General features: G+C 36.1%; 1 protein-coding gene across 1 annotated transcript in view; it reads right to left on the bottom strand.

Moving 5' to 3' along the window:
* PTPRQ (protein tyrosine phosphatase receptor type Q) overlaps positions 1–12306 on the bottom strand; it is a 192385-nt gene that overhangs the window by 135114 nt on the left and 44965 nt on the right. The window contains exon 17 of the mRNA XM_072724451.1: positions 8522–8642. Within this exon, the coding sequence (XP_072580552.1) occupies positions 8522–8642 (121 nt within the window). The remainder of the gene's footprint in view (positions 1–8521; positions 8643–12306) is intronic.

Here is a 12306-nt window from a genome sequence, read left to right as displayed (position 1 = left end):
TCTAGCTTCATCATCTCCTGCTTTCCTCCTGTATTATTATAGTGAAGATATAGGGCTATTTTGCTGTTATCCACATAAGCTTCTTACTGTTAACCACATCTAATGAAATTATTTGTGCTCCTCCAGGGTTCGTATATCACAGACTTTTCAGCTATGTGCCAATAAATTCCCATTTTTGCTTAAGCCAATTTAGGTTGGGTCCAGGGGCTTGAAAATAAAAGCCTTAACTGAAACCTCTTCCCATTCTCCCAGCAGTTTCTCACATGCCTTGATCCTGAGTATTTTCACCATCTGTATCACTTGGTCCTGAACAAGCTCTACTTTTTCTATATACTATAGGCAGAGACCAGTAATCCAAATGGTGTACACATGAAACAGTATACTTATTCTCTCACAGTGAATATAGTCCATCAATTAATGCAGACCAAAAACAAGCCAGTGATTTTTTTTGTAGAAATAGCCTATTTGAGTTGATGCAATAAGCTCAATTTATTATAACTCCATAACTGTTTATCACAAATATTTTTTATCAAAGACTTCCCTAATCCTGTAAGTATACTGCTGAGTATTTAGAACAAATGCCAGTTGTACTTATTCAGAGTGATTTGAGAAAAACATGATTTAAGACTACGACAGATCTAGGTATGAATTCTTACTGTCTTCTTCAAGTTCTGTAAACTTAAGTAACTCCTTAACCTCAGAACTCATTTTCCACACCTACATAATGGGAACAATATTCTCTTTATGGTATTTTTATGAAAAATAAATAAGAAAGTATAGGTAAAACACTGAACACATTTGTCCCAAAATTCTACTATAGTATCCTTCTTGAGCACTGTTGCCTAGTTCTCGAAGATGATTTGTTCCCCCAGTCTGCAATGCAAGGAAATCACAATCTCTCCCAGCTGTGTACATATCACAAATGTGATTAAGAGACCCATAAATTGAGGGTGTAAAGATCCACACAAGCAAAATACATGACTAAAAAGACTGGATTTGAAACAGGGTGTGGTGGGAACTGTGGTAAATTGCCAAGCAAATGCTCCATCTAAAGACAGCTTCTATTCAACTCCAGCTGATTTTTATCATGGGGAATATGGGAAACTTCACAATTTCTGTAAGAAACAAGGGAACCAGAATTTTTACTAGAGATCTATTCATTGTTAAATGCTGCAGGATTCTATTTAAAATTTTTCAAAAGCTCACAGGTCCAGCAAAGCACAGGTGGCCCACAAGTAGCCTGTTTGTGACTTGGCACCCACCTTCATCCAGATCACTCAGAGAAATGACTAGCAAGACAGAACTGAGATGGAGATTTTAATAACCCATTAGAAACCTCAAGTTAAACAATTCAAGGGCATCCTTGTATTGAACCACTCCCTCTATCTGTGCTTGTTTCTCTTACCAGCCCAATCTGACCCTAGTATTCCATTTCTACAATGCTACGTATCAACTTCCTGGCACAGTTGATTCGTGCTTGCCTCCAAACATACACAATTGTTCCTCCAATCTGTAGAGGATACATCCCAAGACCTCCAGTGGATTTCTGCCGAAAACCACAGATGGTTCTGAACCCTATGTATATTATGTTTCTTTCTATATATACATACCTATGATGAAGTTTAATCGATAAGTTAGGCACAGTAAGAGAGTTAACGACAAAAACTAATAATAAAATGGAATAATTATAACAATATACTGTAATAAAATTGTGAATGTGGCCTCTCTCTCTTAAAATATCTTATTGTACTGTACTCACCCTCCCTCTTGTGATGATGTAAGATGATAAAATGCCTACGTGATAAGATGAAGCGAGGTGAATGATGTAGGCATTGAGATGTAACATTAGGTTTTTATTGAACTTTTGATGATTTGTCAGGAGGATCATCTACTTCTGGGCTGCAGTTGACTATGGTTAAGTGATACTGGATGTGGTTAAGTGGTTAAGTGACAGGAAACAACAAAGCAAGCAAAAACACAGATAAGGAGAGACTACTACACTGTGTCCACTGAGATGTTCTCCCGGCATATCAATCTAACTTTACAATCTTCCCTTTCTGATTATTGATCTACATTGTATACTCAAACAGGTAGTATTTAAATATTTTCAAAAACTGGAAGCAACAGAATTTAACATACTTTTAGCATATAGAAGGCCATTTCCAAAGGTAAACTTTTATATTATGGGGGACATTATTCGACCAATGACATTTTTTAAAGAGTTGACTTCCTAATGTATTATTTAGCAAATATTTTTAGAATTATTTCACACATATATTTCATCTCTAGTCTACAATCATTTTTTTAATTTTTTAAAATTTATTTATGATAGTCACACACACACACAGAGAGAGAGAGAGAGAGAGAAAGGCAGAGACACAGGCAGAGGGAGAAGCAGCAGGCTCCATGCACCGGGAGCCTGACGTGGGACTCGATCCCGGGTCTCCAGGATCGCTCCCTGAGCCAAAGGCAGGCGCCAAACCACTGCACCACCCAGGGATCCCTACAATCATTTTTAAATTCTATATATATTCTTTATCTCCCCACAGAGTTTAATAAACATTTGTCACACTGATTCAGAATTACTTCTCAAAATTACTACTAAGGAAATAGAAACATTTAAAAGCCAAGATTTGTATATAAGCTAGAATTTTCAGCATTACTTTCACTCCAGTCTTTTAGCTATCCCTTATACGGTATTCACTTAGAAGTTTTAAAACAAAACAAAAAAGAAACAACTGTTAAATTTTACTAAAAATATAGAAGCAAAATTGCTAAACAAATCCAAGTTGAATTCAACAGGTGGTTCCAAATTTACAATGGTTCAACTTAGGATTTTTCCACTTCATGATGGTGTGAACTCAATAAACAGTCAGTAGAAAATGTACTTGGAATTTTAAATTTTGACTTTTTCCAGGCTAGCCATATGCAGTACAATACTTTCTCATGATGCTGGGAGAGGCAGCAAGCCACAGCTCCCAGTCAGCTACACTGAGGATCAACAACCAATACACTTACAACCATTCTGTACCCAGATGACAATTCTGTTTCAGTAAAGTATACAATAAATTACAAGATATATTCAATGCTTTATTGTAAAGTAGTTTTGTGTTAGATGATTTTGCCCAATTATAGGCTAATATAGGTGTTCTACGCACATTTAAGGTAGCCTAGGGCTAAGCTGTGATATTCTGCAGGTTAGGTGTAGTAAGTGCACTTTTTACTTAATTGATATTTTCTACTTATATGGGTTTATGAGGATATAACCCTACTGTAAGTCAAGGGAGACCTATATAAGGTAAATAAATGAGCTTTGTATCAGTTTACTACAATACTACTCCTCAATCCAAAGTATATTAAAAGAAGAAACTAACTGTTCTAACAGGGATTCATTTATTTAATGGAGGTTGCTCTTGCAAAGCAAATATTGTTTATTGTTTAGACACAATTAAACATAATTTATCAATATAACTGAGGAAAAAATGCTAATTTACCATCTTGATAAATGATAAAAACTATCTCACAAAACAAACTTTAAAAGGAAACATTTTAAAATGCAGTAAGTTAAAAAAATGCAGTTAAGTTTACATAAGATAAACTCAAAATGGTTGAAAGATCTAAATGTGAGATAGGAATCCATCAAAATCCTAGAGGAGAGCACAGGCAGCAAACTTTTTGACCTTGGCCACAGCAAGTTCTTGCAAGACACGTCCATAAAGTCAAGGGAAACAAAACCAGTAATGAACTATTAGTATTTCATGGAGATAAAAAGCTTCCGCACAGCAAAGGAAACAGTCAACAAAACTAAAAGGCAACCTACAGAATGGGAGAAGATATTTGCAAATGACCTATCAGATAAAGGGCTAGTACCCAAGTTCTATAAAGAACTTATCAAACTTAACACCCAAAAAAACAAAGAATCAAGTCAAGAAATGAGCAGAAGGCATGAACGGAGAAGACCTACAAGCGCATGAAAAAAAAAAATGCTCCCCATCACTTGTCAACAGGGAAATACAAATCAAAACCACAATGAGATACCACTTTACACTGGTAAATATGGCTAAAATTAACAAGATAGGAAACAACAAATTTTGGTGAGGATGTGGAGATAGGGGAACCCTCTTGCACTGTTGGTGGGGATGCAAACTGGTGCAGCCACTCAGGAAAACAGTGGGGAGGTTCCTTAAAAAGTTGAAAATAGAGCTACCCTACAACCCAGTAATTTCACTACTGGGTATTTACCCCAAAGATACAGCTGTAGTGAAATGATAGTGGAATGATAGGACATTGCACCCCAATGTTCATAGCAGCGATGTCCACAATAGCTAAACTGTGGAAGGAGCCATGATGTCCTTCGACAGATGAATGGATAAAGAAGATGTGGTCTATATACACAATGGAATAGTACTCAGCCATCAGAAAGGATGAATATCTACCACTTATATTGACATGCATAGAACTGGAGGGTATTACACCGAGTGAAATAAGTCAATCAGAGAAATAACAATTATCATATGGTTTCATTTGTATGCGGAATATAAGAAATAGTAAAAGGGATTATAAGGGAAAAGGAGGAAGCTGAGTGGTGAAAAATTAGAGAGAAAGACAAACCATAAGAGACTCTTAACTTTGGGAAACAAACAAAGGGTTCCAGAAGGGGAGGTGGATAGGAGGTTAGGGTAACTGGGGGATGGGCATTAAGGAGAGCACATGATGAGATGAGCACTGGGTGTTATAATATATGCTGGCAAATTGAATCTAAATTAAAGAAATTTTTTAAACTAAAAAATGAGCATGCCATCTAAAAATCAAATGTGACTCATCACAAATGTGATGGCTAATTTTAGCCATCGCTGGTCAAAAATGTCTGCACTTTAACCCTCATTTTGTAGAGAAATATTCATGACAAACAGAGAAGTCATCCAGTATAATGAATAAAATTGGCAGTTTGCATTTTACAGACAAACTGAAAGTAGCAAACATCCAAAGATGTTGTTTTTAAAAACAGTTTGGTAATAATTGGAACAACAAAAATAATGGAACCTGAGAAGTATGAGGGAAATGTGAATCCCTGAAACAGGAATGCTGCTAATAATGATACCACCATTTATACGGTATTTTAAGAGAACCACACAGATAATTGAATGGCAGCACCAGAATTTAATCCCATGTTTCCAAAAGTGTTCCAAGTCCCAGGTTAACAACAAAAAAATGTAATGTTAAAACCTTTAATAAGGAGTTCTTTCTCTGACCTTTGAAATCTAATTCCTGGGATGTCTAAGTTGCTAGACTTAATATATTAAAAGCCATTTCTCTAATTTCAGTAAGTTGTGAAATATTTAAAGTTTTAATAAATTTATGTATCCTTTTTTTAAAAAAAATCCTTATTTTAACACCTAAAAAGAAAGATTCACATATTCATCCAATAGCTGTATTGGGCTTGGCTGCCCAGTAGTACTGTTACACACACACTCAGGCACTTGGAAGGTCGTTGAACAGCTCTTTAACCGAACAAGTCAGGATAAAGTGGCCACATTCCCACAACTGGACTCCAAGTTCATTTTTTACAAGGACACCTTACTCAAAACAGGCCTTGGGGCAGCTGCACTTGAACCTTGCCTCTGGATTATGAAACCAGTGAAGTTAGCATGATTCTTATGGCTTCTCTGACTTCAGAGTGTCTTATTTATTGAAGTGGAACTTTCTGAATGGAGAGGCTGAGATCCTGCCTGCTTAGTGTGTATGTGTGTGTATACATATAACTTTCAGTAGCATTCTAGATTCAGGCAGGCAGTCCACAGTAAAATACATGTCATAGCCTGTTTTTGACAGATTATACAGCAGCCCTGGATCAAGGATTTCTTTCCCTGGAAGAGTCTTAAGATTGTTTGCTACCTAATGCTTTGCTTCTTTGGCTATTTGCTAGTTTTGATGAATTTGCTGTGATCCAGGAGGGTTTTCAAGTGTTTCTTTTAGAGTCAGCCTACAACTGGGAATATACTTAAATAGTCTTAACAGGAGGTCGCTGGCTCCCTCTACAAAGGAGGGAGGTAGTTCTCTTGGAGGATACAGCATGTACTGACCACCCTAATTTTGCAATCTTAAACTCTCCAGCTGATCCTAGGAACAACTTCTCTGGTCCAATGTCTCTATGAATAACTCTCTGAATGACAGGAAGAGGGGCTTGCTCCTTTTCAGGATGAAGAGAAAAATGACAAGCCTCTTAAAAAATCTCTGTTTTCAGTATGCCACCATGTTCAGCATGATCTAAAAGCCCTCTAGCAGATCATCTTGAGCTAGGGAAGGATGTGGAAGTCATCTTTTGCATCTTCCCACTGCAGAATGGTGAGAGCATCCAGCTACCTGAAGGTTGAGACAGACGTGCCAAGGGAGCCAGGGGACTAGAAGAAGCCTGAGGTTGGATCAAGGATAAAACAGAATATCAGCATCTTGAAACTAGAAGCTATGACTGCAGGTGGGCAGCAGCGGGATTCCCAAAGAGCCAGATGAGATGTATCACAGACTTGAGATTCTCTGACCCCACTTCTAGGGGGCTTCCCTTGCACTTAGAATCCATTCTATGAGGTGAGACAGAAAAGAGACACACCTCAAAACAGGAGAGAGAAAGCCCCACTATGGAGTGGAACTGACAGCAGGATCACTATACAAACAGACCAGACTGTCCCACAGTGTGGGCCAGAAGCCCCAGCAGGTAAAATCTTGATTTTCACTTTTATTAACTTGTTTGACTTTCATTTTTTTCTAACTCAGTAGAATAGTGTCAAACATTGCAAAGTCATCATCGAGTCATCTCTCTCTCTCTCTCTCTTTTTTTTTTACCCCAAAGTCAATACATCAAAGTGAGGGTTTTTATGTATTGAGTTTTCATGAAGCAGTAGAGCTATGTCAACTCTCCTTTCCAAATGTAGAAATAAATCTACCCATTTATCTATTCCATTGTCAATAACATCTATTCCCCAGGCTACTAAAATAGTCTCCGAGCTAGTATCCCTGCTAACAGTTTGCCATGTACAATTCTTTCTCCATAGAGTATCCAACATACTTAAAATTCTCTAATAGGTCCTATTACAGTTAAAAAGAAAAATCAAATCCTTACTGTGGTTTGGCTTCTGACCTTTGTCTGCCTCCTTCTCCTCAGTATTACTCTGTCTCTCTAACCCCCAACAACACTGACCTCTCTGGTCTTCAAAATGACAAATTATGTTTCTTCACAGAGCCTATACAGCTGATGTTCTTTCTTCCTGGAAAATCCCACCTGGCAGATCTTCACATGACAAAAAGCTCCTTCTTGTCATCCAGATTGTAACTCAAAACCACTTTTTCAAAAAGGATTTCCTCAAGCCTCCCATCAAAAGTAGCCATCTTTTCCCTGACTTTCCTTCATTTGTTTATGAGACATATAGTCCATTTATCACTTTGGAATGTAAGTTCCTTGAGGGCAGGAGTCATATGGGCTTCTTGCTCACTGGTATATAGGCACTTTATCAATTTTGTTGAATGAAGTCATGAAAAATGGATAAACCAGGCCACAGAGGAGGACAGTTACCTTCTTCTCATTGCTTCTCTTCCTACTGGTATTTCTCATGTCACTCTCAATTTCTCTATGACTAGACAAAATGACTAGGTATCAGGCAATGCCAACAAACGGAAAATGTAGTCCTATAGAATGGTATGCAAAGGGTTTAAAGAGAGATTAAGGAAAGAAAAATCTTAGTTTAGGAGAGTAAAGAGTAGACTTCTTTAAAACATCGTAGCCTCTCAATGTTGGACCTTCAAGTCAGGAATATAAAGGTTAAGAAATGCCTATGTTATATAAAGTATTACATAAATTGTATTTTCTGAGTTTAAATACTTAAAATTTACTATGAGATATATAACTGGTGAATCTTTTTAAGAGGACGTACGTTAGATCAAAGTGAGGGTTTTTATGTATTGAGTTTTCATGAAGCAGTAGAGCTATGTCGTTAATTGACATGAGATGTGCTATAGGATTTAATCTTTTTCACAACTGACAAAAATAGGCAATCAGGGTAAAGGTAATCAGAAAAAAATAGATACACTGCTTAAATTTCATTAGAAATTTGACCTTAAATAACATATTTCTGAAGAAATATTCTTCAGCTAAATTTTAGTTAAAATTGTTCTGCTCAAACTTAACAAGACAGTGACAATACAGAATATTTGTGTAAAACTCTGAGTTTAAATTATATGCTTGTAGTCACATAAGTTGATAAGTCAGTGGCTTTTAAGAGCAGAAATTTAGTATAATTATGCATGATATATACTTTTTTAGGTACAAAAATTATGTTATTTGACAATGCTTGGACCTCTGCATACTATGGGAAAGACTTGTTTCTTAAAAAAAACATATTAACTAGCCCATTAACAATCAGGTTCTTAATGTAGCATCACATTCTGAAATAAAAAAACTACATTCCTATCATGTTACAGATTAATACTTGTTCTCAGAACTATTTCCAAAAAAGAAAAAAATTCTTACCAGACATAAACTGTGTAATAGAGGATAATTCCATTTGGCTCCAGGGGTGGTTGCCATGACAACTTCACCGTGACACCAGACAACTGTTTTACAGAAAAGTCTTGGGGAGGAGAATCAGGAGCTGAAAAGTTAGGGTAAGGATAGTACATTTTATCAAACATATATAAGAGAAGGCTAAAATGGAGACGCGCTAAGTTTTCATTATAAACATGCTGGTAAATGAATCAAGTTCACTGCCTTTCTTCGTGAGCATGGGAGACTAATTGTTTACTTTCAAAATGAGATGATAAAAAGAGATTTTGCATGGTGGTGTTAGAACATCTGTTTCTGTGATTCAATGGAAAAATATATTTCATGAGAAAAAAGAACAAGGGGTAAGTCACAGTGGTTCACCTACTGTTCAAGTACATCTCGGTAAATTATCATCCTCTAGTAAAAATAAGACGACTGGGGTAAATAAATATAATATGTTGTGAAAGTGCTCCTCAAACAATAAAAGGAAGTAGAAGAAAATCACACATTCAAGAAGTGGTAAAGTGATAAGCATAACACTGGGAGAGGAGTTAAAATGACTGACCTCACAAATAAAAACTACATTCCTCAATTTCGGTTGTCATTTAACTGTAAAATAGTATCAAAATCTGTTCACGGAGTCTTCAAAATTGAATGGTGACAAAGAAAACCAATGTAGCACATAAACAAGAGTATGGACAGGTTAGGGTCTACTTCTAATTCTGCTAGAACAGCATAAGGATTCAAATACCTTAGCCATCCTGCACCGTATAAGCACTAAAAAAGATTACTAGCAACCTACTTAGCCAAGTTTATGTTTATATTTAGATAAAACATTTAGGATGGCATTTCTCAGGTCTGTCTAACACCACAGTAATGTCTTAGAAGATTAATATACAATTTTTTGCATATAGAAGAGTATAAATTACTACAACTTTTTTTAATCACTGTTGTGAACTCATAGGTAGCTAGTAGAAGTTTTAAGAATTTGCCCAGATCTTTGAACAACATTAACTTATAGATGAGCACATGTGCATATCACTTTTTTCCAATAATTTGGGGAAAATGCCACCTGAATTATTTTAATTTCTTTTGATTTTCTGAATAATCTCGACTAGAGGTGTGTGTGTACCTATGCCTATATGTGTATATGTGTGTTTTCATTATTTTGGTAACAACTTTCCAACAACAAAAGAATTATTGAGTAGAGAAAAGTTTTATGAGATGAATTCTAAGGAATAATGGTGACAGCTATATTTGTATTTTCATTTGGTGTTCTCACAGGCCCTACAATAAAAATGCTATCAAATATTGATTATCACAAGAATCCATATGTCACTTGGAAATGTCTGTTTCCCAAGATCTGAATTATTCTGAGAACTCTTTCATTTGTCAAAACAAAAGCCTATGGTATTTTTTTCTAACATCTTTGCAAACTTAACTTTTGTTTATTATTGGAAAAAAGGGATTTCAATCAAAAATAGTACTGATGTAGAACATAGTATGTTGTAACTAAGCATTTCTATTCTATAATATGCTTTACGACTTTCATGTCAAATATCAGAAATTCCGTTTTATTTTTAATTTTAGTATATCCTTGGGTATTTTCCTTTTTATGTAAAGCTTTTTATTGCTAACAATGTAATTAACATGTCAACTAAACAAAATATGTACTATAGCACACTAAGCTTTAATCATTTTGGCATCTGCATTCTGAAACAATAAAAAAAAATGAAATTGGTGAAAGGGATTAAGAGGTACAGGGGCAGTAAGGGTGGCTCAGCGGTTTAGCACCGCCTGAAGGCACCCAGGGCCTGATCCTGGAGACCTGAGATCGAGTCCCGCATCCGGCTCCCTGCGTGGAGCCTGCTTCTCCCTCTGCCTGTGTCTCTGCCTCTCTCTCTCTCTCTCTCTTTCTGTGTGTCTCTCATGAATGAATGAATAAATAAATAAATAAATATCCTTAAAAAGAGGTACAAACTTCCAGTCATAAAATAAATTTTTAAAAAATTAAATTTACTTCAAAAAAGGAAGGAAAATTAGAATACATAAATGCAATAACATCTTTTGAAATCTATCCAATTCATATAACAGAGCATATGAGAGTAGGTGCAAAGGGGATGCACAGACTCATCCTCCCTTGGTCTCACATGGTCTTTCCTATCTCTCATCCTATCCTCTCTCTTCACTCACCTTCCTTTAGGTCATAGCTTAGATGTAACTTCCCCAGCTACACTTTCTCTGATGCCTGAGAATAGCTAAAATCCCTCCTTTGTCCTGAGGAGTAATTTGGGGGAATACTTAAAAACCAGTGAGTAAAGTTTTAAGATTATTTGTCCATACACAAATCAAATTTAGATCTCTTCCCTTAAATCGCAAGTTTCATGAGAGTGAAGAGCACCTGATACCCAATAAAGCAAAGCTTCTCAGTCCTTTATCCACCCTTAATTTGCTCTGATTTTTCAATAAAGGAGTCTTGTTCTTCACCCTGCTCATTAGCAATTAAACCAATGACTTGGCCAAGGACTTAGATGGTGAGTTTAACAGTCCAGGTAATTCAGGTACATGGTGTAAGTTGAAACTATTGATTTAAGGGGTAAAAAAAAAAATCTGTGCAGAATATATGTTTACTACTGGTTTGGGTTCCTTCATATAAGACCTTAATTTCTCACCATCAGGACTATTTCATTAAATTGGAAAAAGAAAAGTTAGGTACTATATCTAGAAGGGCGTTGCATAAATGATATAGTACATCTTTGTTAGGCATTATATAAAATGGAAAAAAGAAAAAATTAAATAAATAAAATGGAAAAAAAGAGCTATCTTCACCCCTGCCACAGTTTTTAACAATTGTCTCATTGGGAAGGATTTATTTATTAGGCTAATTTTAACTTTCTCTCAACACAAAGAACTGCACTATGAAAAAATGAAAATTTGGACATATGAGTTTTGGTGGAGAAGTAAGTATAGTAAGCAGAGGCAATGACTAAGGAAGACCAATCCATGAGAGTAATTAGAACCTGGGACAAACCAGAGCCGACCACTAGGATGCCTTGGTGAAGTAATCTGGTGGAGGGAGAAACAGGGAAGGACCTGAAATAGAGGAGAAGGCTCTGAAGACTGTTATTTTGAATAAAATAAGAATGATGCAGAGAAAAGCCTTCCTTCTTCTAGAAGTTATAATGCACATTTTGTCCTGATGAATGCCTAGAATCTGAACATCCACAGAATGCAACCAAACTTGAAGATGGGAAAACTGGAAGGGCGGGGAAGATACACTTAGGATACATACAGACCCTCCCCCCATGACAATAGGACTTCCTTTTGCAGAAACAAAAATAACAGTCTCAAATATATACCATGTATAAAACATAAAATGCAAATCCAAATCCCAAATACATTCCTCAGAAGTAGGTTTCTTAGCATGATATATGCCTAGAACTTGGTGAAGTACCAGTGTAAAGTGGTCTCAGTAGTAAAGCTGATTTTATTCAGGTTAGGAAAAGGTACGTTTAAATATTCAATATGAAGGCTATTAACATTCAGGAATAGCATCTTGGCAAATTATGTAGAGAAACCTGGAAACAGGCCTGAACTCATTAGCAACCTAATCCTAATATGGTAAAAAAGGTTGTAGGTTAACATTACAGAGTCTACCTCAAAACCGATGTAAATGTCTATTCTTATGAACGTTAAAGCTGAAAAACACAGTTGTAACATACATTAGGTGATGTTTAAACCATTCAGACCAAAATTTTAGCCTTAAGAATTCC

Source organism: Vulpes vulpes, chromosome 10, assembly GCF_048418805.1.
Source record: "Vulpes vulpes isolate BD-2025 chromosome 10, VulVul3, whole genome shotgun sequence".
Taxonomy (NCBI): domain Eukaryota; kingdom Metazoa; phylum Chordata; class Mammalia; order Carnivora; family Canidae; genus Vulpes; species Vulpes vulpes.
This window is presented reverse-complemented; position numbering and strand designations above follow the sequence as displayed.